The following is a 27,516-nucleotide window of genomic DNA, read 5'->3' on the forward strand; positions in this document are numbered from 1 at the left end:
CACACTCTCTTTTCAGTTCACGCAGGAAGACATCAACCTCTGAAGGTGCTTCTGCTCATGGTCTGGATACACGAGTGCCTTTGTGTTCCCGCGTGTGTTAAGTCCTCGTTACATCTTACCTATCTTTCCCTTTCATCTCCGTGTGTGTGAAATTCCCCTGGAGGCCACTGGGGCCTATGCCCGGGCCTGAACATCAAAGTACACTCGTCATCTCTGTTTGCCCCTAATCACTGCCCAGGACGCTGCCCTCGGTGGACTGGGCTCCCATCTCCTGCCCTCACCTAGCTCCTTCAGGCCCAGAGCTGGCAATGGCTTCCAGGTCCCCGATCCTGCGTCCCTCGCCATCCTCTGTGGTTCCCTTCACTCTGCTGATGCCTCTGTCAATAGGCCCTTCAAAAATATATTTCAATTAAACCTTTTTGAGAGGTCCACCTGCTTGGCCCCTGACTGATGTAGGTGGAACCGGATCCGTACACAGTTTTTCAAGGGAAAGTAGAGAGATCTGAATCCAGAAAAACCGGTCAGTGGTCAGGAATGATTGTCCAACTCCAATTTCTGTGAATATTCATAATACATACTTTATGGTATTCGCCAAGTACCTGCCTCACCCAGGATGTTACAGGCAGAACGAAGATTAGCAGATGGGGCTCCCTTCTTATCACGTGGGTTCCCGGACCTTTGGAAACTCCCAGCGTAGCTCCGTCTGATCCCAACTGTGTCTCCATAGCAACTGCTTTAGGTCTCATTCAGCAGACTTCACAGGCCTGGGTCGGTGTGTTCCCATTTTCTTTTGGGACACAGATGCTACCTTGTTAAACTTGCTTCATATTCATCTTCCCCAAATGCCAGAGAGTCCAAAAGACAGCTTCCTCACATACCCCCAATGATCTCGAGGCATCTGAGCAATTGCTCCCGTCTGACTCTCAGGAAAGCCCCCCAGATGCCAAATCCAAGAATCTACAAGACGGTAGCTGCTGGAGACTGAATGTTTGCGTTCCTCCAAAGCTTGTATTTTAAACCCTAAGCCCTTATGAGATATATTAGGAGGTGGGCCTTTAGGAGGTGGTTGGGTCATGAGGGTGGAGCCTTCATGAATGGGATTAGTGCCCTTATATGACATCCCAGAGAGTGTCTTTGTCCCTTCCATCATGTGAGGGCACAGAGGAAAGATAGCCATCTATGAATCAGACACTGAATCTGACAGCACTTGGAACTTCGATGTGCCAGACTCCGGAACTGTGAGAAATGTTTGTTGTTTATTAGCCATTTAGTCTCTGGCATTTTTGTTACAGCAGCCTGAGTGATGAGGACATTTGCTTTCCTAGGAAGGGGCAGGCACAGAGATCCACCTGCTCTGTCAAATAGGGGACAGCAGGTTTCTCCCTGAAGGCTGTCATTGTAAGAGAGGGCAGGAATTTTACAGCAGATGAGCCTCTTCTCTGGGCAAAAAGTAGCTGCAATCCAAGAAAGTCTTAAATGTCTGCTGTCTCTAGCCAACTGTCCTCAAAACACCTTAGTGCCCTAAACCTGGCAGGAAGGACATTGTCCAGGCCCTGCTGCTGCCAGTGGGGCACCCAGGCCTCACCGTGGTCCTTCCACCAGCAGCTCCCCTGGTCTTGGTCTTGTTGTTTCTAATTCTCCTCCACGCTCCCCCTTCCCTGACATCCCCTCTCTAAGGGATAGGTTAGAAAAACAAACATATCTGAAATTCAAGGGACTTCCCTGGGAGGTAAGAGTGTGAAGCATCAGGACAACAAAAGTTTTTCATCATAATGCCTAAGAATTGCTTGTGATTACGATTTAGATCCGTGTTCTTCTTGCTATTACAAAAAAAGGAAGGGAAGGGAAGGGGAGTTGAATTAAGAGAATCAAGGTTTAAGTCTCAGTTTGACACTAATTGTGTCATCTTATGCCAGTCACCTAACCTTTTTAAACTTGTTTCTTTTTTTGTAAAATGGAAATAATAATACCAATTTCACAAGGCTATTATAGTAGACATTATGTTTTCAGAAGTTATTCAGTTCTCCCTGATTTTTAAAACCTTTTACTTGCAAATAATTTCAAACTTACAGAAACATGGCAAGAATAAACGTGCCAAAGAATGCCCATATGCCCTTTACCCAGATTCATCTACCGTTAACATTTTACCTTATTTCCTTTATCATTTTTCTCTCTGTACACACAGATGCACACAGACGCACACACACAGTAGGTTTTTTCTGAACTATCCGAGAGTAAGTTGCAAATATCATGGCCTTTTTATCCTGTAACTTCAGTCTATGTTTCCTAAGAATCATGACGTTCTCCTACGTCACTACGGTACAATTACTAACTGCAGTAAAGGTAATACGGGCACAATACTTTTACCTAATTAAACATCTGTATTCCAGTTTGGTCAATTGACCCAATAATATCATTTACACCATATTTGTTTTCCTGCAGGTCAAGATCTAGTTTATGATCAGATAACACATTTACTAGTCATGTCTCTTTAGCCTTTAATCTGTAACATTTTCACAGATTTTCTTTGTTACTTATTACATTAAAGTTGAAAAAATATACAGTGTTTACATTAGTTTTCGTATTTTGGATTGGTCTGATATTTCTTCATGATCAGATTCATGTTATGGATTCTCAGCCAGAATAGTACACAGGGGATGTTGTGTCCTTTCCAGGACATCGCATCTGGAGACACATGATGTCCATCTGCCCATCATGGTGATGTTACTTTTGACCACCTGGTCAAGGTTTGTGTAATTACTCTACTGAATGGTTAATATTTTTTCCCTTGAAACTAATAAGCGATCTGGAGGAAGACACTTTAAGACAATGCTGATATCTTGCTCATCATCAAAATGTCCCCTCTAGACTTAGCATCCATCCGTGACTCTTGCCGAAATAATCTTTACTATTAAGGTTGCAAAATGATTTTCTAAGCCTAGTACTTTTTCCACATTCACATTCTACTGTAAGCAAGAGTCTCCTCTTCTTCCCCATTTATCTATTCATAATCAATATGGATTCATGGATTCCTATATTGATTATTTTCCATAATCAATATGGATTCATGGATTCCAGTGGTTTGTAATTCACTACTGTAGTTAACTATGTTGTGCTCAAACTGTCCCAGATTTGACCAGTGGGAGCCCCTTCAAGTTGGCTCTTTGTCCTGGTGTCTTTGTGAAATGCTCTCATCATTTTTTTAAGCAATTATTTTCTGACATAACAGGATATTCTGGGTTCACCTTGTGTTTACCCTGCACCAGCCATGAAACTGGCCATTTCACCAAGGATCCTTGATTCCTTTAGGTGGGGAATGGTAGTTAGATACCAAGATATGAGTTCTTGGTGTGTTCACTGCCACAGGGGCATCCTTCGGCAGATGGTGCTAGTAAATGTAAATACGTAATACATGTACGCGTGCATATACATGTACATTTTACATACGCATACACATATTTTAGAAATAATGAATTCACATCAATACCTATAACTCCAGTTCATTGTAGAGGGTTCTTTTTTGTTTCCATATTTGTATGTTTCTGCTTCTATAGTGAGAACGCTGTCTCCCAACAATATCAATATGTTTATTCATTTGCTTAATCCTATCAGATATCTAAAATAGTTTCAGAATTGTGTAGCCTCTTTTGAACACTCTTGTTATGTCTGTGCAATTTCCCACCATGTGAATCTTTTTTTCCCCTAGGATAAAATCTAGAAAGCTTCCTCTTCGATTTTCTTTGCAGGTAGGGCACAAACAAGTGACCTGGATTTCACCAGTCACATTCACCACATTCACCACATTCAATCAATGTGAGGCGTTGATTCACGACAAAACAGAGGAAGGAAATAGGCTCTGCACTAAACATCCATTTGGCAGAAATAAGCTCTCCAGTAAACATTCATTTGGCTGGTGAGAGTGGGTGATGGCTGAAGAATTCTGCCTGATAAACTCTCTATCCTGCATCATTTGCGTATATTTTCCTCTACATTTTTTAAATTGCTTTTCACATTTAGATCATTAACTCACTTGGATTTTTTTTCCAACTTTCTCCCCCCTAAGGCTATGTCTTTACCCAGGTTCCCTAGAACTTGCTTCTCAAAGTGTATCCTCAATGAACAGCATCATGGGGGAGCTTGTTAGAAACGTGGAATCCCAGTCCTCACCCCAGACCTACTGACTCTGAATCTACATTTTAATGAACAGCCTTGGTGATTTAAAGTTTGAAGAACTTCTGCCCTAAAAATAGCTGGGAGCGAGGATTAAGTGCTGATGCTTTATTCGAGGGGTGTTAACTCACAACAGGAAGAGTTAGAAAAAAGAGAAGTGAAGCCGAGAAAGGGAAGCAATTCAAGGGGATGGGTTTCTACTCCCGTCTCTGCTTTAACCGAATCTCGAAGTGACAAAGCAGGTTGCTTAGCAGACGTGAGCACCTGACCATGTGGCAAATCTCTGGGCAGGCAGTATGGAGAAACTGTGCCTCAGAGAAATCCAACGATGGCGCAGGTGAGGGAATATATCCTCATAAACCTTCCATTTGATGTTTCCCACCGGTTGCCCCACAGGGAGTTAACACCTATGCCTCTGGGTAATTATATCACTCAGCCTCTTTGGTGGCCATTTGGAAGCCAGATTTCACATCCTATTGTATGGTATTTCACCCAAGTCTAAATGTAGTAGGAGGAGCCAGGAATACATTTACCAGCTGGTAGGCCTGGCTATCCATATACAAGTAACCAAAGAGAAAGGCCTAGGCAGTGAAACTGTGCAAGCTGCAGTAGCAATTAAGACCAAAGGAACCTGAGAAGGCATCATAAGATATGTCCAATACGGTCTACTCATTCATCAACCAGAAAAGGTGTATGGGGTAACGTCAATGGATGAGACATTCTGTATGTCTTCGATGGTGGTGCTGATTGAAGTCCAGTGGACAATGAAAGCAAGTCCATATATGGTATATATATGGATTCTGGTAGAGACAAATCGCTGCCCCTTCCAGGGTGGAAGGCATGACCTTCTATTATATATGAGTCCTTATCAGAATACGGAGCCACCATTCTTTTTCTTTCTTTTAAGAATAAAATGCCCTCACCCTATTTCAAGGTTGTGGTCAGTTACAATCTCCTAGAAAACCTAAGGGAAGAGGGCCAATGAGTCAAGATACAGTCAGCTTGATTCGAGCTGCTAGAGCTGGTCCTAAGGCTGTAACTGACATTCATCATCTCCCTTCTCCGCCACCCATTCTAGATTTCCCTCACTCTTGTCCAGCACGTCAGCTGGTTTATCTAGGTTGGTTACCTGATTGGGTGATCTACATACCTGGGAGAGGGTTTGAAGCTCTTAGCTGAATGGCTCTTACTGAATTGTAATTGCCGTCATTGAAAAATCATTGCTTTACCAGGCATGGAAGTACTAGGAGATATCCCAGTGAATCCCCTGGGCTCCCTGCAATCCAGGAGGAGCCATCCAGGCTCCTTGAGGGAATTAGCATTAAGATACTTTAACTCCTTTCTCTGCCCGCTGGCCTTAAGTGACCAGTGCAGTCTCAGCTTCCCAATCGGTGGAACCTTACCATCCGTGTACCCTGGCAGAGCTATCTCCGTGGAAACCAGAACCTCTCACATAACAGAGTCCAAAGTTGCAGGGACAAAAAGCCCAAATTCCTCAAGTGAGTCACTGGCTATAACAGTAAAAGGTGCCGCTTCTACTTCCCCTAGTTCCTGGATTCATTCCTTCTAGCTATTGGGGATTAGTACCACATATTGGTCATTATAATCAGAAAGAATAACTGGTTCAAAAGCACAGTTCAAAGCACATCACAACCCGGAGGACTGTGCCACAGCCCTGCAAAGTGTCGTCCTCTGGTTTTGATTTAACCAAGTTTCAGCAGGCTTTCCCACTCTATTATCAGGCCAGCCACTTCTGGGCATGGGATACATGGTAAAACCAGTAAACCACAGTCGGGAGCCCATTCTTGCCCGCTCCTTCACCATAAAATGGGTCACTTATTCCGAGGACACGTCATCTGGAGTAACATGTCAATGGATAAGGTAGTCTAGAAGCTCTCAGATGGTGGTACTGCCTGAAGCCCTGTGGGCAGAGAAGGCACACCCATATATGGTGTTTACGTTCCTTGTGGTTAAGTCACTGCCCTGTCCAAGGCAGAAGATGCGATGTAAATTTAGCAGTCACCAGGTGGCTACCTGGCTTCCCTGAAGAATGCTGCTGTGTGGAGGGCTCAGCATCAGTTTTTGTAGTCAGCCAGTTGGGTCACTCAGTGATGGCAATAGCCTTGGGCCAGATCTGGCTTAGGTTTGGAAATTAGGTGAGGGTCTACAGTTTTTCACCATGGTGACTGAAGTCAGCCTTCTGCTCACCAGTTATTCTTTCTGATCATACAGATCAAGCAACACCCTAACTGGCAGCTCATCTGTCTCACCCTTGGTAGGGTGACTACAGGTGTCAGTTTGACTGGGATGGTCCTGGTGCATACCAATTGTCCCCATGTAATCCTTACTATCACCCCTTTTCACTCTCAATAGTAGCTCAATTTGGACAATAAATCATGTGCATATCTTTCCCTTGGGAATGCCATTATCTATTACCATAGTAGGAGTCCTTTCAGAGGAAGTCGCCAGATGGCTCCTCCACCTTGCTGTCCATTGTGGTATGTCTACTTTGTCCTGTATGACTAAGTGGTCCCACCTGGCTTCTGCAATGGTGAGATCTTTGTCATTTTCGCTAATAGTTACACAGTACCCTCCCTCCACCATCAACCCCGGACCACGAGAAGAGCCACTATCGACTGCTCAAAAGGCCTTCTTACTAGTGCCGTCTTTATTGCCTTAGTGAAGGGAATGTCCTCTGGGCCAGCGCAGGGAACTAGCCAGGTGGTGGGGTCTTGAGCCATTCATCATACACCTCTGCTTCTCCACTTGGTTTATTATAGGCCATTATTGAGACCAGGCTTCAGACACCCCAGCAAACTATTGGGACAAGCTCCAGGCATCTTGGCTAAAACGTTAAATCCTGAGTTCTATATGAGTCTCCATGAATCAGTGAATTTTCCCCACTGAGCTTTCTGCTTCACTCCTGCCCCCAAATATAACATCGAGATCCGCTCCCACACGCATTTCCACACTTCCTGCCAGTACACAGTGCCAAGTCCTGCAGATATGTTTGGCAGGTAGGCTTTGGAGCAGGGCTTTTTCTTCCCAGTGTGGGCTGTGCTACAATTGACTCTGGGTATTGGTGGAGGCGATAAGTGGCGGGGTCAGGTCTTGAGAAGAACAAGCCGTGGAGAAGGGAGTCTTTCCGGGCCGGAGCATCCAGAGGATTTGAAGGGTCAAGATGCTCATCCATCAGGACGGACATCCCTATCCCAGGTCTCAGGGGCCTGCTCTCCCCATCAGGGTCTGACTTTGCCATGGAAGCCTGTGAAGACTGTGCCTTTAGTGTCCTTTGCAGTTCTACTGCCTTGTGACCAGGTCCTGGGCTTGATTTTAAACCTATCCTATGGTGGCAGGAAGTAAATCTCTCTCTTAAAGTTGCCTTGGAGGCGCTCTGGCTTCCAGAGCATTCCATGAGTTGGTAATTAGCTGCTCTGAGCCTGTCATTGTTTGTTTCCAAGGTCTCTGGTACCTTATAATTATCATTATTTCCAAACTGAGTGAGTGCCACCGCTACTTGATCTCCCGATGTCTTGCTCTCCACCCAGTCAATGCACCCCAATGAAATACAAGTGAAAGCTGTGGTTATTGTATATCAGAGTTATTACCACCTCTCTTATCACCAGCAAAGGGATCTCTATTGATTACAGACAGGTAGGTAATACAATGCCAAAATCCATCCTGAGTAGTTGCTTTCTAGAGCCACTGGTGGAACCAATTGTCTGAGCTCAGTTTCCCTAGGAAACAGAATCTGAAGCAAAGATGAAATCTGATTGAGACAGTAGCAAGAGAGTGAAAGGGGACTTGGGGTAGGCCAGGATGAGATGCAATGCCAGGTGCTGTGTTATCAGGCAGGTAAGTGCTTTACGACCAGCATCAAAGAACCATGGCAGGGTCCTCAGTAGGTATGTCTGCTCAGACAGGCTGTGCTGGAAAACCATGACTCCAAACAGTCCATAGAACAGGGGAAGGAAAGAGAATGTATCTGCCCAGCTCCCTCCCATCTCCTGTTTCTCATTGGTCAAAACGCTCCCCATAGGGAATTAATTTCCTTCGATGCATCATCCTGCCCCTTTGATGGCTGCTTAGAAGCCACATCCTGTAGTGTGGCATTTCCTCTGAGTCCAGAAGTAGTGGAGGGGTCAGAATTCCAGACATGTGGCTGGCCAGCCTGGCTGTGCAGCAGCAGCCAAGAAGAACTTGGCTGGGCCAGTGACTAGTCAGTCCCTGGTGGCTGAGCTGCACAGATTTAATTGGCTGTGAAGGTAGCTGTGGAACCAGTAGAAAGACAAGGTCTAGCCAGTGTGAGGAGGCACATAAGATGCGTCTGATACGCTCATTAATAGGTTATTAACATCAACGAGTGCTGGAGCTAGAAAAATGATCGGAACAAAAGCTGGCACTGAAAAATAAGATGCTACTTAAACTCAGTTTTTCCTGTTCCAAACCTCCCCACTACACATCTCTGCTATACCAGTTGTTATGCCAATGAATAGAAGTGACTATGCTCTCAGAGGCTGAGCATGTAGTTACCAGGTGTCCCTGTTCAAATCACAAGTTGGCTCTGTCCCATTATGTGCACATATGGCTATGTCACTCTTACTAACTACCTGAACTTTCAAAACCCATAATCTGTCAGGCCTGGGTTCATCTGCGCATTCATTTGAGCACAAGGAAAGGAAGAACAGAGTTGGCCGGTCCATGCAACTAGCACAACTCTAAAATGCAAAAGAATTCCAAAAAGAATCCCTTCACTGGGACAGCACAGTTCACTTCAGAAGGCTTTTGGGAAAAGCAGCCAAATCTCACAGTTCTCTTCATGTCACTTGGCTCCCCACTGCACCCCACCACCAGGGAAGAGGAAAACAGAAGAGGAGAACAGACAGATGGAATATTGGACATGAACAACCACAGTTTTTCCCTGAACTGTCAGGGAGTCCTGACGTGCCTGGGGCAAGATGATGAACTGATAACCTACTCTGTTCCTTGGGATTTTGATTCCGGCAAAGCAGGATCCAGGCCTTGGTTTAACAGGGTAATAGTAGTTGTTTAGACTTGGCCTGAGTGGGGACACTGGGAATTGATACCAGGGAAGGTGCCAGACATTCTTCGATGTTCACCAACTGGTCCGATCACTTGAGCTTTTAGAGCTCAGTTTTCTCCCGAGGGATTGTGAGGACAAATTCCCATCCTCTGCACACAGATCTTCACGCTGAAATCTTAGTCTCCTGGACTTGAAACTCCAGGCAAGTGTGGAGAAAGGGACCGATCTGAGAGATGAGTGAGGAAGGAGGGAGGAAGGATGTTCGAGATGAGAAAATGGATCGCACGCTGAGGCATGTTTTCTTTTTATCAGGAAATGAAAACTGAGGCAATTACATGGTGAGAAGATAGTTTTTTTTTTTTTTTCAATTTCCTGATGTTTTTTAGGTGTACTTATTCCACTTGAATTATTCAGGTAATTTCCAGAATGAGCCCATTTCCTTTGTCTCTGTGGACCTAAGTTATTATTCTTATTACTGAATTTATAAGATCCTAGGCATGGGCTCTGTCTGCAGTCATGCAGGACAGGTCCAGAGTCAAGGTCTCCTCATCCAAGTCCTGGCTCTCAGCTACACTCCAGGGGCCTCTGCTGGTACTGGTCCCTCACCACCCCCTCCCATTGAAGGGAAGTTCCAGAAACTGATGTCATCAGTGGTCTTTGTCAATTGCATTCTTAATTCTAGCTTAACTCAGCATTGCTTCACAACTGCTTCACTCTCTTAAAGCTGGCGTGCTGGCTTGGAGTTTAAAGAGAAAGGATATTATGGCCAGGTCCCTAAGTGCTCATGAGAGAGGAAGTCAGAGAATCACAGAACCTTAGAGTCAGAACAGACCTCGGAGAGTGAGGGGTCTGCTCTCCTCTTTTCAGAAAGAGAAGTTAAGGCCCAGAACAGGCAAATGGCTTGTTCCGGGTCACACGGCTTAGCCAAGTGACAAACCTGGACTTAGAGTCAGCTGTCGTGTCAGTAGTCTGGTGGTCTTCCCACCGCACTGTGCTCCTCTTTAAGGCGGAGGGGGCGGGGGAGGGGTGTGGGGGATGAGAGAGGGCGGGAAGGCCTTTAAAGAAAAGGTCTTTTAGTAGAGAGTGTGGAAGGGTCTCCCACTTCACCATGGCTTTGAAGCAGCTTTTCATCCCTGTCTCTAATTCTGCAGCTGTGACAGAACTGTCAGGGCTGGCTGACCTCCCAGGGTTTAGTGTTGCATATCAGTGTGGGTTTAAATGGACTTTATTAATCATGACTAGTGTCAGAAGACACATGCCTGTGCCCCCTTGTTAGTTTTGGGGAATTTGTAATGTGAACTTTAAAAAAAAAAAAAAAGATTTAGTTTTGTCCCTTCATGTGGGCAACCCCTGCTTGACCCATCCATCGTCCCCTGGTAGCGGCAGGTGACTGTGTCCAGCCTTCCTCAGGGAATGATATTCTAACGACAAGCTTTCCTCTACCTCAGGGTCACTTCTCTGGTGACTTTACCTCTCTTCTGCTTCCCACGGTTGCAAACCTTCACAGCACCACCACTCCTGGGAAACTCTGTCTTAAGTCCCTAGGACAAACGCTCCAGCCCCGAGGGGCTCCCAGGGCACGACAGCGATCGGATTTCGCGTGGCGGCGCAGCTCCCCCTACTCCTCTCCCCTCCCGCCCGGGAACCTGCGGAGCCAATCAGAGCATCGCGGAGCTCCGGGTTGTAGAGTCCCGAGTCCCGGACCCGCCCCTCTTTGTTGCGGTGGCCAATGGATGCGTTCGGAACATCGGCGGCTGCCCGGGTGACTCGGTTATATGTCACAGAATAACATTCGAGAATGGGACATGGAATGAGGGGACGGTCGCAGCAGCCCCAGCAGCCCCAGCCCCAGGCCCAGCAGCAGCAGCCCCCGCCTCCCCGAGAGGCGCCGCAGCAATGAGGCCGAGCGCCCCGAGGTAGGGTCCCGGAGCTGCGGCGCCCTTCCCGCGCCCCGCCTGCAGCCTGTCCCCCCGGGTGCTTGGCGCGGGAACTCAGGGGACGGGGGCGGGTGGGGCTATGTGCACGGGAGCCTCGGAGCTCTGGGAGGGCTTCCTTGAAGACACGCGGGCGCCTTTGCAAACCCAGGCTGCTTCTGCGCCCTCGCGCCGACCCCTGGCGACCAAGCACTGTGTGGAGCCTTGCGGGGACCTCCTGTTCCTTCACGCTGCACGAACTGCCTGTCTTCCCCCTACCCGGTCCACTCCGCATCCTCCACGTTCCTTTATTTCCCTCCCGGTGTTTAGGTGTGCGTGAAGCTCTGTGGCAAAGGTCCAGTCGCCTTTCGAGGTAATTGCAGGGCTGGAAGCTCGTATTCCATTCCTGGGTGAAAGCGGATGGGGGGGAGGGGGGTCTGTCAGCGCTGGGGGAGAGTGACGTGGGGACACTCCGAGGCCCTACCGCCGTTGGACGTGGTTCCTCCGGGTGTCCACTTACCGCGGTGTGTGCTGTGTCTCCACTGATTTCAGGCACGGTCCGTACGCGGAGCTCCGGCCGCCGCTCCCCCTTGGCGCGTCCTGCGGCAGCGCGAGGCATGGAGGCGGCGGCCCCCGCGGGGCGCTGATCCCCGCGCCGCGCTCGCACGCACACACCCCCCGCCGCCGCCGCCGCCGCCGCCACGCGCCCCCCGCCCCGCCCTCCCGGCTTCGGCCCCAACATGACCGGCTCCGCGGCCGACACTCACCGCTGCCCCCACCCCAAAGGCGCCAAAGGCACCCGGTCCCGGAGCAGCCACGCGCGGCCGGTGAGCCTCGCCACCAGCGGGGGCTCGGAGGAGGAGGACAAAGACGGCGGGGTGCTGTTTCACGTTAACAAGAGCGGCTTCCCCATCGACAGCCACACCTGGGAGCGCATGTGGATGCACGTGGCCAAGGTGCACCCCAAGGGGGGAGAAATGGTGGGCGCTATCAGGAACGCCACCTTCTTGGCAAAGGTCAGTGTCTTCCAAGGAGGGGGTGGGGTGGGCATTGACGGGACCATTTCAGCCTGTACGGAGCAAATAGAGGCAATTTTCATTTTCTGGTCCTGCTGCAAACTCCCTTTTACTCCCCGGCCTTCTCCACAGCCCCACCCCCTTTGCTTTATTGAGATATTTGCCTTGGAAGCCTTAGAAATGGGGGAGGGGGAGGTGGGTGCTTGCTGTCCTGGGACTGTAACGTCAGGTTGTGCCAAGGTTTCTTTGAATCTCGAGCCAAAGTCTTATTTATTTACTCACCCCCATGTCCACCCTCCTTCAGCAAGAACTGTAGCACCAGCCATGCCAAGAATGCATAGGCCCCTAGGGGGTCCCATCCTGCTTTTCCTGTCTGGAGTCTCTTGGTTCCCCCGCCCCCCTTGGAAATGATTTATTAGGCTGTGAATGAATTTGCACTCAACCAGTCAGACTTCTCAGCGTGAATCATTTCTAGACTTTTTGCCAATTTTTTTTTTCTTTTTTTAATGACGGTGACTTTCACCTCTGAAACTTGCGAAACAGTGAATTCTCTCTTTTTCTGGCTTATCTGGGCTCCAAGAAGAAAATGGAGTTTGGGCTATAGCTTTAAAAGGGACTTTCCAGACGTGATGAATTAGTCTCACTGGACAGAGAGAGAGGCTCACGAGTGAAACTTTCTACCTTGGAGAAAAGCCAGTGAGCTGATTTGGTTTGGTGGCCAAGGATAGCTTAGAAAAACAAAGGGAGGGAGATGTGCAGTGGTCACTATATGAAACATCAAAATGCAAAGTGGGGGAGAAATGCTGCAGAATCTGGGGGGGGCTTGTAGCATGGCAGATGGTTTCCCCTGCACCCTGGGGACACTAGCATGGCTGAGAAAATTCTTGGGCTGGTCTAGGAATGCCAGACCTGAGACTTGGAAGGCCATCTGGTTGAGTCCCTAACCTGGAGCATCTGGTGACCTGAGCATCTGAGCACTGCAGGCCAGGAAGCTGTGCGTGCCCTTGGGGGAAGTGACAGAGCCAGTAAGCATCCTGCTGCAATCAGTAGCTGTGTTTTATTACTCTGCTGGTCAAGTAAATCTTCACTGTGCCCAACAGAGTCTTGCCTGCTTTAGTGTCAGCCGTTATAACCCTTACCGAGTCTTCCTTGAGCATCAGAACAGCACTGGTCCTGGCCTGCCACTCTGACTTCTGGACTTGTCCTTAAGTGAGTCTTTTCTTACGTAAGGAGGAGATGGAAGCCCTTAAACCTGGAAGAGAGGTGGCCACAGGGGACAGGGACCTTTTCCTACTGTCCCGTGCTGCTTTTCTAACTCAACGCCCTCAGCACTGACCATTGTGGCTTCATCTGTCTCCCAATCTTTTGTGTGGGGACCCCGTTTCTTTATGGGAATCAGGGACTGTATGTGCTGGTGGAGACCAGTTTCCCACCTCTCAGCAGAATTCCTTCCTCTTTCTGAAGACCTCCTGGGAACGGGTAGGGGACGGGGGAGCAGCTCATTGTCTCACAGGGCAGCTGGTCCCAGGCCTGGCCAGATTTGATTGGTGAGAAACTCTTGGACTGAACAGAAATCCTCCTTCTCCCCACCTAGTCACAAGTCACCACTGATACTTGTGTTGCCCTTTGCACCAGGGCAGCATGTGTAGACGTCCTTTGCTACTCACAACTCCCTTTGAACGTCATGAGATGGAGCTCTTGGAGTAAAGAAGGGACTGAATTTCAGTTCTGGCTGTGTTGTTACCTCTAGCCTGTGGCCTTGATTACTCACTTAAAATCCTTGGCTTCAGTTTTCTTATCTTTAAAATGAGAGTAGACCAGACTTCATGTAAAGTTCTTTCTCACTCTCAAATCCCATGATGTTCTGACCCTTGAGTCTCAGGTCTCTAATTCTGACCCGCATGACACTAGACATGTCTGTGTGACGCTAGAGGTGCATTCCTCAGAGCTGTGACACTGCCAATCTGCATCTTCCTTTAGTCTTCTTTGTCCGCAGGTAACTCCTTTAACCTTTTATTATGTGTCATAGTTCCCTGATCAACTCACTCTCCTCGTCCTCTTTCTAGAATAATCGCTAGTTTGTCATCAATTAATCCCCTAAAATTAGCACATATGAAACACAATATTCTAAATGTTGTCTGAGCAGCTGAGGACACAGATCACTATTTCCTGAGACTTGTACTTGATACTTCCACTACCACGGCTGGATGCTGTATTCTTAAAAAAGAGTGGCCCCTTTTTTTATAAAGTGGCCACATCACATTGTGACCTGAAGGTCACACGCAAACTCCGGCCAAGCCAGGACAAGCCCAGCTTAACCTGGACACTGGCTTTTTGAACCTAAGAACTTAATATCTCTCTCTCTTACGTTGCATCATATGGTTAGCTCTCCATCCCCAACCCCATCATGGCATCTGCCTGTCTCTCTGGTCCCGACATTCCCCAAACTGACCCCTACATAGGCTCTGAGATGGGGACAAGTTCAAAAGCTCTCGTTTCCAGGGGCCACTCCTGTCTGATTCAGGGGCTATTCTTGCACTCGGCTTGGCAGACTGTTCCATCTTGGGCCAAGTTCTTTGCTCCTTTAACCAAATCAATGTCTTACTGAGGACTTTGCCCAGAAGAAGAGTGGTCTGTCATGGTGGAAGGGTTGGAGAGTTTCAGGGAGATTAAGCATTTCTGGTAGTTGAATTTGGCAAGGAAGTGGACAGGGGAAGGTGTGACAGGCCTAAGAGGAGGCCTGATTGACAGGTCCTTTGACTGCTAAACATTCTGTTAGCAGCCATGGTTAAGTTCTGCCCGAAGGTCCAGGTGCTCCCACCTAGTGGGGAGGGGACCCACCTGCTCTACAATCCTCTTAAATTTGTGGCCTCTGGTTACTGGGTCTGAAGTTCACAATTAACTAGGTGAAGGCCAGCGTTTCTCAGGGATAGTACAAGAAAGCAACTCCAGTCAGTTGGAGGATGATGGAGGATGGAAGTGAGGGGCAGAGAGGTGCCCACGCTGGGGTCGTTTCTTGCAGACCTCACATTCTTGTGCCTTGTGCTCACGTTGATCTCAAATGGTAAGTAATTCGCATGAGAGGATTCAGCTTTGCCCCAGTGAAGTGTGAGTGCTGTGGGGTGAGGCTTTGCTGCAGTCAGGGCTCCACTCCTGCCCCCTGCTGGTTCACTCTGGCAGCTCCCTCCCCTGTCCTGCATTCGTCTGTTCTTGCTGCTCCTCCTGAGTTTGTGACCCCTGGGCCTCTGTACCAGGCCACTATCCACGGATTCCTGGCTGCCCCTGGTGCAGAGGCCTGGGGCCCGTCCTGGGCTCATGAGTGATGTTCCGTGCTCTCCAGGTTGCCTCAGGAGATTCTCCTGCCTGGTGCCCGCCCAGTGTACTTTTCAGAGCAGGGACAGCGAAAGGCTTTGCTTTCTCCTTGTTCTTTCTTATCAAAGATTCCTGATGCCAGGGGCTCTCGCTGCCTCCCTGGCTCCCTTCTGGCTTCCCCCTTCTCTCCCACATGGTGATGTCATGGTGATGATACACACTTGTGTCCATCCCCATCCCTTCCCCTTGCATTCTTCTGACGGGTCATTGTGTTTGGCAAGAATGGAGTGAAAGAGAGCTCGTCTACAAAAGCCTTGCCTGTGGTTTGTTTCATTGTTCTTGAATAACCAGTTTCCTGTCCCCTTCACTCTCTCCTTCTACAACCCCATCCCCAAGACCCCCACCCGCTGGCCATAGGCACAGTGCCTGTGTGGAGAGGGCCCTCTAGATTCTGCCTTCATCATCTGGGCTGTGGCCTGAGGGGGCTGGATGCAGGTGGCATGAGGCAGGAACTTCGAGGGGAGGGTCCATGGAACAGCTCGGTTAGAGTTTCAGGTGAAATAGGGCAGAAAAATAACATGAGGGACTTTCAGGACCCCCAACAGGGAGAAAACAAAAGGAGGGTGCCCTGGGATCTTCATAAAAAGGTACCAATTTATGTTCCTAACATGCTGTCTGAGAGCACCCTCACCAACACTGAGTATCTACATATCGGAATATCTCTGCTAGTTGGAGAGGTGAAAAATGATATTTTGCTTTAATTTATACTTCTTAAACTGTCAGGGAGCTTGAATAATTTTTTCAAACATTTATTCCCTATTGCACATCTCCTTTTGTAAATTGTCTTTTCATGGCCATTTTAGAAATTGTGGTAAAATATACGTAACGTATAATTTGCCATTTTAACCATTTTTTAAATGTACAGTTCTGTGCAGTAAGTACGTTCACGTTGTTGTGCAACATCACCGCCTTCCATTTCCAGAATCTTCTCTTCCTCCCCAGCTGGGACTTTGTATTCATTAAACACTAACTCCCCATTTCTCCTCCTTCAGCCCCTGGCAACCACCCTTCTTTCTGTCTCTATGAATTTGACTACTGTACGAACCTCATATAAGAAGAGTCCTACAATATTTGTCCTTTGTGACCAGCTTATTTCGCCTAGGATAAGGTCTTTGAAATTTATCCATATTGTAGCATGTGTCAAATATCCTTGCTTTTTATGGCTGAATAATATTTCATTGTGTGTATTCACCCCGTTTTATTTATCCATTTATCTGTGGTCAGACACTTGGGTTGCTTACACCTTTTGGGGCCATTTTTTTCTTTGCGGCCTCAAGAGTTTTCTTATCACTTTGTGTGAACTCTTCATGACTTAAGAAGATTAACTCATGGTCTCAGGGATAAGTGGATGTTTTCATCCTCTTTTTTGGGCGTGAGAAGGCGTCTTCGTGATGCTCCCCGTGTCCAGGGACTCAGGCTCTGCCAGTTCTGTTTTCCAGTTGCTGGAAAGGGAAGACCTTTCAGGCTTCCCCATTCTAGACCCCTGAAAACACACTGCTGGTCAATAATAACACAGCTAACACTTAAAGAGCACCGAGCGCCGGGCCCCAAGTTGTCTGCTTTATACATTAGGTCATCTAATCCTCGTAACCAGCCCAGAAGGCTTGAAGTAGATGATATTCTCCTCTTTCATCACGAAGGAAATGAAGGCTTAGAGAGGTCATGCAGCTTGACCAGGGTCTTCAGCCAGCAGGTGACAGAGCAGGATCTCAAACCTTGTTGTGTGGGATGCGTAATCACACCCCAAGGAGCCCACCTGGTTAACAGTCCATGGTCCTGTGGGGGCACTGGCAGCCCGAGGGGCTGGTTGGTTGCTGAGCCGCAGCCTGAGCCCCAGTCGGGGTGAGTGGTGGCAGATGACATCACCCCCTCAGCGGTCTCAGCTCCTCTCTCCACCACGGCTCTGCTCCCCAGCTGGGGTTTGGGGAATGTGGCCCCAGCTGGGGTTTGGGGAATGTGGCCGCAGCTCCTGCACTCACTCTCTGCAGGGGCTGAGGTAACCAGGCAGCTGTTTTTAAAAGCCCTTGGGCGCCACAGGGCTGCTAGTCTAAGGACCAGCTGCCTCCTGACTCCTACTCCATCATCCGGCTCTTGTGGTCTCTGTTGGGCTTGGGAGAATCAAAATAATTCGGGGGTCAGCCCCCATAGCTGACTCAGAACCCTGTCACTCTGGCCACCTCAGGGCTCTGGCCAATGACGCCCTGCCTCTGGCGGCCTGTGATTTTATGGGGCATTTCCCCATGCTTACCAAATTTTCTGTTAAATAGATACCAACAGCACTTTTCTTGTAGAAATATGCTCGTGCCTTAATGAACTGTGTCATCTCCTCCCTCCCTTCCTCTATGTCTGTGTCCCCCTCCCCTTTGTACCTGCTCTAGAGCTTGCGACACAGGGGGTGCTGAAGAGATATTCGTCCACATCTCCCCTGTCTCCTCACTTCTCTGGAAAATCTCTGGAACATTCTTACACAGAATTCCATGTTTGGGTAGATCAGTGGATGTTACTGCAAAAAAAAAAAAAAAAAAAAAAAAGACAAGCCAGATACTTCCTGGTGTTTGTTAGGGCAGAAAACAAAGGATACTCTTCATATTTTGACTTGCTGGGGGTGGCAGTTGAGCAAATGTTCAAATTAGAACATTTTGCTCCCAAAAATGACTCTTCTAGGCAAGAATGTGAGTTGAGTTGATATGTTGTAATCAAATGTAGTTCACAGAACAGCTGTGTGTGTGCGCACACACTCTTACATTCACACGTATAGACACACACACACACACACACACCTACACACACACACACAGCACCTTGGCTGTGAAGTGGGAAGTGTGACTAGTTTCCTTTCTGTCGAAGGGGCAGTAGGAAGTTTCAAAGACGAGAGAACAGGCACTGAGAGGTGGCATTTTAAGTAAATGCAGCGCGCAGCACAGGGTGTAGGGGTGTGGGAGCCCCCCCACCCCTCTCAGGCTGGGGGAGGGGGTAGCCGCCCTGCAGCTTCACTGTGGGGCCCGAGCCCGGGGGTCTGGAGAGCTCTGGTGCCCAGCCATGCTGCTCAGCACCATCCCCATGTCTGTTCATCAGCAGCTTCATCGTCCATCAGTTAAGCCCTAAATCCCCGGGGCCTCCCTTTCGTCTCCTCCTGGGATAGAGCTAATCTGTCCCGAGGCCCCTTCTGCTCCTCCCTAAGCAGAGTAAGCCTGGAGGAGCCTCCTCTCTCCATCCTGACAGCAGTACCTCAGCGGCCAAAGACCCACGTGGGCTGAGTGTCTCTGTCCCCAACAGCCCCACCCCACCAGAGAGGCAAGGTAAAGAGACAGGCACATAGGGGAATAAAGCAGAAACCGCCCCTCGCTTCCCCGCAGCGGTCTGGTGGGCAGCCCCGGCTTGTTCTCGCTCGTGGACCGTTGGCGGTGCTGCTCAGAGTCGAGAGGTGTCTTAGCTCGAAGTTCCAGACCACAGGCGTTTACCGCCCCCTCCCTGTCCTTGCCTGCATTGCTCCTTTCTCTTCCCCGAATGCTGTGCAGACACTCAGTGAGTGTCGACTAAGCGGCAGACTAGGAAACAAGGAGGCAATCGAGCAGCCGTGAGGGGTAAAAGGCTGAGACGGGCTCATGAGTCAGAGGAGCTGCACGTAGCTGGGAAGAGTCGAGGCAAGAGGGGAATTGTTCCTAATTCATTTGGGGCCAGCCTCGGGGAGAGGACTCGGTGGGCGTTGCAGAGGGTGGTGATGAGGAGAAATGGCAGCCCTGGTGCCATGCTGCATTTCTTCTGGGCACCATTCACCCTGTATTCAGTGGTGCCCTGGAGTGGAGCACGTATGTAGGTCACGCCAGCCATGCAGCAGAAGGTGTAGACGTGCAGTAAGTGCGAGGCTTAATGGCGCACCTCTGCCAACATCCTGGCCCATGCTCAGGGGTTTGGGGATTGTGGGGATACTATAGGATGTGGTCCTGCTGAGGCTCCCGTGGGGAGGCTGGCTGTGTTTACACTCACATGACACAGATGGCCTTAGAGAGCCACTGTGACCTAGGGCCGAGTGTGTGTAGATGGAATGCCAAGGGAGACTTTCAGCAGAGACTCACGGGTGTGGGAGGACCTTGTTCAGGAGGCACCGCCTAGCAGGTGACCATGCCAGGGTGCCCACCTGCTCTCAGGAGCAGCTCTCTAGTGGTCTCAGCCCTGGGCCTGTCCCCAGGCCCTGGCCCTCAGAGCATCTCCTTGATAAAAAGGTCTCTCTCTACTTCTCTGCAGCCTTCAGTGCCCCAGGTTCCAAACTACAGGCTGTCGATGACCATCCCAGACTGGCTCCAGGCAGTCCAGAACTACATGAAGACACTACAGTATCCTTCCAACCAGGGTCTGAGCAGACCCAGCCAGGGGACAGACGTGGTGATCGCAAGCTTGGGTGGCATGTCTGTCCCCAGCTGGTCAGCAAGTGCTCTCTAAGGTTGGTGAGGGCGGGCATGGAGGGATGTTCCTACGTGAGAGCCTAGAAGGAGTGATCGTAGAGGATGTAATTGCGATGATCAGACCCTTCTCCCTTTAGGCGGGACAGCAAGAGGGCAGTGAGGCAGTGGGGGGCCACCTTGAGCCTCCTCCTCTTTCTCCACCTTCTCCTTCTGGTCGTCTTTCCCTCCTCTCTTCCTTTACTGTCTTTCTTTCTCTCTCTTCATTCTTCCGTTTCTTTTCTTTCCTCTCACTTTTTGCGTTCATCCTGACCACTCATAATCTCCATGAGGCCCACTTGCCTTTGGCCCCCCAGCCAACCAGACTGGTGGCCTTGCTCCATTCTGCATGAACGAGTGGGGCTTCGGGATGGGGGCCCTCTCCCCTCGCTTGAGCTTGAGGAATGGCCGAGGAGCCCTGTGGATCCAGACTGCATTCAGACCAGCCAGACTGTGGTTCTTTTCTCCGCCACTGTCCTCAGGTCATGTGCAGTCAGGATTAGATCAGCTCTGAGGGCCCACATGAGCAGCACTGTAGAACAAAGGGGCCGAGGCGGATGGCCTGCTGGCCGCTTCTGGTGTTTTATCAGGAATAGGAGTCAGATGGGAGCTGGGCAGGCAGAGGTGTACATGAGAGGGACAGGCTGTTTGCCCAAGCAAGTCAGTAGCATCTCAGAACTAAGCCAGCATCAGACTCCCTACAGAGGCAGCTGCCACCGCCCTAGGCCCTCAGCGCATTGTCCTGGAGATCAAGCCTCTACTGACCTCTGTCCTTCCTCCTCAAAGAACTAAGCAGAAAGGATTTCATGGGGTACTGACACATGTCCACAAGCCCCAGAAGCGGCCCCTCCTCTTGGTGCTATAGGCAAGAATCTTTCCTGTGGATTTCTGTGACTTCCCTGATGGGATGGGTACTACCAGCCGGGAATAACACCAGTTCCCTCTCTTTTGGGTGGGCAGGTTACTTGATTAGCCTCTCAGTTCTCACGTGACAGATTATGAACTCCCCTACATGGCGTCTTCCCAGTGGAATCCTAAAGCAGTATTCCAGGGAGAAGGCAGCGCCAGCCTCTAGGCGTGGAGCAGACAGCCCCAGCCGCGGGATAGCTATCTGGCGTGCTGACCCCCCAGCTGAAACTTCACATGGGGAGCCCCATGTGGTCTGGGAGCACAAACTGCTGCCAGGGTAGAAGACCTGGACCCCAAGAGCTGAGCCTTTCTGGATGTGACCGAGACCTCACAGAATATTCCAGAAAGTGATAGAAATTAGAGTGGCTTCCCATTTCTGCCTAAGACATGGTCTTCACAAGGACCACTGGCCAGGGGTTAAAGAGAGTGAACCTGGCTGGAAATGCACCGATGGGGGCAAATCTGCGTGTGCCTTATACATCATCTGCCCTTTCTCCTATAAACCCCACAGCACGTTCTCAGCCAAGTTTTCACTGTTGTCCTGAAGGATCTGCTTTTTAAATTTATTTTCTCTTCTCTGATGAGTTGTGATGGCCACTGACCTAGATCACTGACAGTAGAGATGGCAGAGAAGGGCAAGCATCAGCAGGCTGCTAGGACCATGCTCCCTGTCACCTGGCCACTAGGGCCGCCACACAAAGAAAGCAGAGTGTGGCCTTTCATTCTGCCTTCTTACATTTATTTAGTTCCTTGGGACTTCCTACTGCTTTGTTCTGAACACAGTGACTGGTGCTAGAGTATGGGGACAGCTTAGGGCCAGCCCTGACTGTAGATGTGCTTGGCTGGCAGTGGGGATATGAGAGGACAAATCCTGCCTTTCCTTCTGACAGCCTCAGATCATTGGCTACCAAGAGTGCTGATCTTGTCTGGGGTTCTGGAAAGAGGTGCCTCCTGAGCTCTGCGTGGGAGGAGCCTTCTGAGGGTGGACTTGGGCTCAGTGAGTCTCTTACTCCGAAGGTGGTGTTAATAGAAAGCATTACCCCCGGCTCGCTTTCAGGGGCTACTAACTGTTAGTAACAGAGAAAAGATGGCCAGGTAATTTATTATTATTTTATTATAGGTTTGTCTGACATTACGCATTAGATATATAAACTACATATATATATATAAACAGAGAAAGTTGGGCATATACCTTGATTCTTTTGCCAATTGAATTCTACTTTAAATATACCAGGAATCTCATTGTTTGAGTGAAACCTTTGGTACAGTAAAATAATTAAATAAAATGAAAAAATAACTTTACAGTGAGAATAAGTAGCTCCTCATTTTTCTCTTTTATTTCCAGGGGTTCGTATGTTGTATTTTTTAAAAGCTGGGCAAGCCTGAATTTGTTCCCGGTTATCCTTATGGCCATGCCAGTAATTTCCAGACTGCTGGTGAGCTTGTTCAAATCAGCTGGTGGCCCTTACCCTGGAACTTCTAATTCAGCCATCTAAGATGGCGTGACTCTGAATGGCATCTAGGGTTAAAACCATGACCTGAAATCAGAATCTTCAGGAGTGAAGACCAGAATCTGCTTGTAACAACCTCCTCAGGTGGTTGTTATATGTGCTCGTGTCTGAGTGGGAATCCCAGCTGTTCTCAGGAGAGTGTGCAGTGTCTTTAGGTGGTCGGCGTCACCCACCTTCTGCATTGCCTCTGCCACTGTTGGTGGGGGCACACATCTAATCTCATACACCCACTGCATCTGGGATACCAGTTCATGTTTCATCGGCACCTTCCCAATATGCACTTTCCTATGGGATTTTGTTTGAGGCAGGATAGGGAAACGTGCAAAGCAACTTTTCTTTAGGCTCTGAAAAATTAAGATCCACTCTCAGAGAGCATGACATCAGGGAATCTTTGGTGTCCTTCAGGGTGACCTGGTGCAGGCTTGTCAGTCCCTGAGACCTTCTTGGTATCCAGCTAAATCCGAGATTGTGGATAATGTTGTCATCTTCTCAGGTTTAGTAATCAATGTCAAGTGTCAGGTCAGGCGTAACATGAAAGCGATGTCTCCACAGTAAGCTCTGTTGCAGAGTCTGTGTGCTACTGAGAAACCCTATTGCCATACATCTACCCTTCTATCCATCATCCTTCCATTTCTTCTCTATTTCATCCATCCATCCATCCATCCATCCATCCATCCATCCATCCATCCACCCACCCACCCTTCTGTCTATCCATACAGCCAGCCAGCTTTCCATCCATCCATCTACCCTTCCATTCCATCAATTACATTCATCCTTCCTTCCTTTAATCTATCCATTTATCTATCCATCCATCTATCCACTTACCCTTCCACCTATCCACACATTTATTCATGCATCTGTCCACCCATCTCCCATTCATTTAATAATATTTGCTAACTGGAATATGTTGGCTGGTGCCAAGCTTTATGGGTGATATGAAGATGATAAATAAATGGTCTCAACTCTCAAATAGCTTGTAGTCTAGTTGGTAAATTAAGACATGTATTCAACTAACCAGAATCCAGAGCAGATTGAAAGTAGCTATTATAAAGGTCCAGTGTGCTTTGAGGCTTAAGTTAGAAGTTAAGTTTCCAGGGCAGGACAGTGAGGAGTCAGAGGCTGTCGACTACCTCTGGCTACTGGACACTATCTGGAAAGTCCCTACTTCCTCATCCTACTGAGAAATCAATGCATAGCTTCCTCTGCTGGATTCCTGGGACCTTCGGAGTTTTCTGTCACTTTCCCTTTACATACTTCACACAGATACAATCATACAGGGACCCAGTTCTTTGAAATTAGGAAAATGAGACCTCTGAGTGGGTAAGTGGTGCATGATCTGCCGGCAAGGTGACCTCTCTCCTGCCTGAGAGCTGCCAACTCCTCCTACGCTCCCACCCTGCATCTCAGGGCTCAGATATCCTACCTAGTCTGTCGGGGTGGAGAATGGGGGTTGCCTAGGGCCATGTTGGAGGTGGGGCTGGGGTCCGGCCACTCTGACAGCTAGACTCAGTGGTGGAGACTAACTCTAACAGGGCTCGGGGGAGGCCTATGAAATTTGTTTCCTGTGGCCGCCTTTACTTGCTTTGTGTCATGCTCCTTGTCCTGGGGCATGTGGGAGGAGGCTATGGGATATGGGCACTAACATCCAGGAACTAGCTCTTGAAGAGAGAGGGGCGGAGAATTTAGGATTTCGGTGGTGCTGAGAGCAGATGTGCTTTGGCCCTCTCCTGCGAGGTGAGTTCTTCCTTTCCCTCCGTATTCCTGCATGGTGCCTGGTGCGGAGATGGGCATGATGATGGACTGACAGACCACCTGCATCAGTAAATAAGTCCTGAGATCCTTTGCTGTGCTCTATCCTACAGGTTGATGGAAACAGCGAAAGAAATGACTCGAGAGTCCTTGCCTATCAAATGCCTTGAAGCTGTCATCCTGGGCATGTATCCTTTAAGTTATGTTTGCTTAAGTTTACTCCTTAGACAGTGGTCTCACTATGAGGCTGGTTGTGCCTTTAACATCCTAGATCCACAGAAATGATGGCTGTTGTCTCCTTGGAGGAAAGTATCAAACTCTCCTGATGCTTCTCTTTAACTTCCACCATCTGGAGTTGAACAAAATCAGAGCTTGGTTCCTTGGACCATCATCAGTGTAACTTGTTAGCTAAAGCCTGCATCAGGGCCAGCTCTCAGGCCAGCCTCACTAGTCATAAGGAGAATTCTAACTTAGAGGAAATAGAGTTTATATCATTGTTTTTTGCATTGACCTGGCATGGCAACGGGAAAGACACTGAAGGGGAAATGAGATCCTCCAAACCCATCTCCAGGGGAAATTCTGAGAGCGGGTTGTGGAAGAGACCATGCAATGTTCTGACTCTACGGGACGTAATGCTGAAACAAGGATCTCGTCCCTCCCACACTTGCTGTCCTGACTTCTGGGCATATTTAGCCTGAGGTGAATATGGTTCAGGAAACTGTGACGGTGCTGACTTATTAGTGGCGATGGCCGTAGAACATGATCTGACAGGAGAGCAAGGGGACGCCCAGTCCTTTGGGGTGGGTGCCTGGACGGGACAGCGACCAAGGAAACATGGCAAGTCATGAGCTTGAGAGGAGGTTCCAGGTAAGACCAGTTCGGTCCTTAGTGCTATGCTAAGTGCGACCTTTTTCCAAAAGGCATTAGGGAGCCCAGATGAAAGCTCTGGAGCAGAGGTGACACTTCGGAGAGGTAGCTCTTGGCGCAGATTGAAGGACAGACTGGCAAAGGCTGGGGATGGATCTGCAGGGCCAGTTAGAAACTGTTACACGATGGACATGGGGATGGGAAATGGGGGTGCCTAGACTGTGGTCCTGGCAATGGGAATGGATTTGAGGGGACGGTGTCAAGAAAGATGAAGGCAGTAGAATTTACAGGACCTGGAGGCCAGCGGGGTGAATTTGATGAGGAAGGAGTCAACACAGTTTCTGGATTGGATGAGTCTGGAGGGGGGGGCTGCAGAAAAGAGAGTGGCAGAGAGGTGAGGTAAAGACCCGAACTAAAACGGCAGCAGTGAAGGTGGAGAGAAGGAGCTAGAGGTGTCAACACCACTTGCAGCTTATTAGGTATGAGGAGTTAGAGGAGAAAGAGGCTGTGACTCCACTTATCTGCTTAGAAAACTGGGTGATTGAGTAAAAATGCCAATCTGAGGGAAGGACTAAAAAAGGAGGATCAGATTTATGGGGAGGTGAGTTCAGATTTGCACATGTTGAATTTGAGGTTCCTGTGGATGTCGCGGTGGGGTATTTCCAGTGTGGAGCTCAGGGTGGGACTCCGTGCTGGAAATACAAGTTTGGGAGCTGTGAGTGTTTAGGGGATGGTAGATGCTGTTCAAGGAGTGAGAAGAGAAAAAGAGCAAGGACGAAATCTCACTATTTTTTGGTCTAATTGGATGCAAAATGCCCATAAATGAGACTAAGAAGAACAGCTCAAGAGGTAGAAGGAAAACCAGGAGAGAGAGGAGATGCAGCAGTCGGCAAAAGGACGGATGGCTCAGAATCAGGCCAGGGACAGTGGGACACACCTAGTCTGCTTTCCTGGTCTCCTGGACATTTTTTATGGAAAGAGGAATTTCTGTGCCTCTGTGGTCCGGTCCACAGAGCACTGGCAGCCCTGATCGGAAATGGTTATTCGCAGGTGCCCAGGCTGGCATTTGAAAAATGGAAACTTGAGCCTTATTGAGGCCCCTCCCTAACTCACCTTTCAGACCTCCTCTTTGCTCCCCGCAAAGGAGATGAAATGTGTACCTGGGAGCCCTGCAGGATGGCTGGGGGCAGCAGATGGCTCAGCTCCCCCACCTGGTGGCAGGAGTCAGCCACAGCTGTTGGGCAGGGCCTCCTGCAAGTTTAACGGGGTTGAACTATCAATCTTTGGGGATTTGCTGGTGGAGATCAGTGGGGGCGGATCACAAGCGCAGGCCCTTCACCGGGCGGACTAGCTCACGCCAGAGCCGCTGCCGATAGATGTCTGAGCGCAGCTGGACAGAGGTCGTCTTGCTTTATGTAACAATCGTGTGCATAATAGTCTTGTGTCTGTGCAATTTTAGAAATCCAAGCCTTACAGTAGGTTACAGGAATTACCTAAAACTTTGTGGGACTGTGGGGACAGACCTGTGACCAGCCTTGGCCTGTCCAAATCCGAGGATAGTGTGTTCTTGCTTTCCCTTTTTTCTTACCGGTGTGACATTTCAGAACAGTGCAGGGAAGGTGGAGAGGCTCAGCTCACGGTGCTGAACGCAGGGAAATTTGACTCTTGGACACAGACAAGAAACACAGACCTGAATTCTAAAAGTTACAGCATCTTTGTCTTTGCTCTTTGCTCTGTGTCAGCATCGCTGTGCCCCACTTTCCTCTCGGGCACAGTGAAGGACATGACACGAGTCCTGGGAAACAAGTGGTGACAACCCTGAAACAGGTCTGCTTGGCGGCTGCGGGGAAGCCCGTGTCCTTCCTCGTTTTCTCTTGGTCGACGTTAGCCCGGAGGACAGATTCCTTCTCGAAGAGCCTCTTCTTTTAATCTTGCTTGAATGTGTGTGCACTTTTACCTGTGTGTTGGAGAGAGAGACCTCTGGTTCCAGATTATCTTCTGAATCCTGGCAGTCCCTTGGGGGCCATCGCCGACCTTAGTGGGGTCTAATCGTGGTCCTAAAGTACTGTGGTTTGCTCATGGAACAGGTATGTTAGTGGAGGCAGGTTACGCACACCCCTGGCAGGCTGGATGCGGGCAGATCTTCCCGGAGCTTGGGGCTCGGCTGCTCCCCTTTCCCTAGGAAATCTCAGGTGGACTCCCTGCCCTCATCTACCCTTCCTCTCTCCTCCCTCTTGGTTCCCAGTTGTTCCAAGGCTTTACTGATGGCCATAGTGATGGAACACATCCTAGAGATTGGTGACTTGTAACTGGTGGTCTCTCCTGTCTCCTCCCCACTCCCACTTTTCCATAAGACTAATTTTTGGGCCTCTTCTCTCTTTGAGGTCTCCAGGCTTGTCTCTCTTACAGCATATATCACATTGTGTGTGTGTGTGTGTGTGTGTGTGTGTGTTTTCAGTTTTATTGAGATATAATTGACATACAGCACCGTGTAAATTTAAGGTGTATAGCATCATGACTTGACAT

The 27,516-nt window shown here is 49.1% G+C and overlaps 2 protein-coding genes across 6 annotated transcripts in view; one reads left to right on the forward strand and one right to left on the reverse strand.

The window, feature by feature from the left end:
- Nucleotides 1–11,869, reverse strand: part of SPATA45 (spermatogenesis associated 45) — a 68,505-nt gene extending 56,636 nt beyond the window's left edge. The window contains exons 1-3 of one of the 4 annotated variants that reach the window (XM_039881197.1): nucleotides 11,648–11,869; nucleotides 11,460–11,533; nucleotides 10,527–11,132 (exon numbers count right to left, since the gene is read on the reverse strand). In XM_039881197.1, the coding sequence (XP_039737131.1) occupies nucleotides 10,748–11,132; nucleotides 11,460–11,533; nucleotides 11,648–11,869 (681 nt within the window). In that variant the 3' untranslated portion in view covers nucleotides 10,527–10,747. Of the gene's footprint in view, nucleotides 1–10,526; nucleotides 11,133–11,459 lie in introns of those variants that run through there. The other 3 variants (XM_039881196.1, XM_039881198.1, XM_039881199.1) reach the window with 3 other exon arrangements.
- The window catches only part of VASH2 (vasohibin 2), a 32,502-nt gene continuing 16,826 nt past the window's right edge, over nucleotides 11,841–27,516 (forward strand). Inside the window, exons 1-4 of one of the 2 annotated variants that reach the window (XM_039881187.1) lie at nucleotides 11,841–12,143; nucleotides 19,761–19,849; nucleotides 23,638–23,694; nucleotides 24,237–24,311. In XM_039881187.1, coding sequence (XP_039737121.1) covers nucleotides 11,868–12,143; nucleotides 19,761–19,849; nucleotides 23,638–23,694; nucleotides 24,237–24,311 — 497 coding nt within the window. In that variant the 5' untranslated portion in view covers nucleotides 11,841–11,867. The remainder of the gene's footprint in view (nucleotides 12,144–19,760; nucleotides 19,850–23,637; nucleotides 23,695–24,236; nucleotides 24,312–27,516) is intronic. The other variant, XM_039881188.1, reaches the window with a different exon arrangement.

This window comes from Pteropus medius, unplaced genomic scaffold, assembly GCF_902729225.1.
Source record: "Pteropus medius unplaced genomic scaffold, Ma_sr-lr_union100, whole genome shotgun sequence".
NCBI classification, from domain to species: Eukaryota; Metazoa; Chordata; class Mammalia; order Chiroptera; family Pteropodidae; genus Pteropus; species Pteropus medius.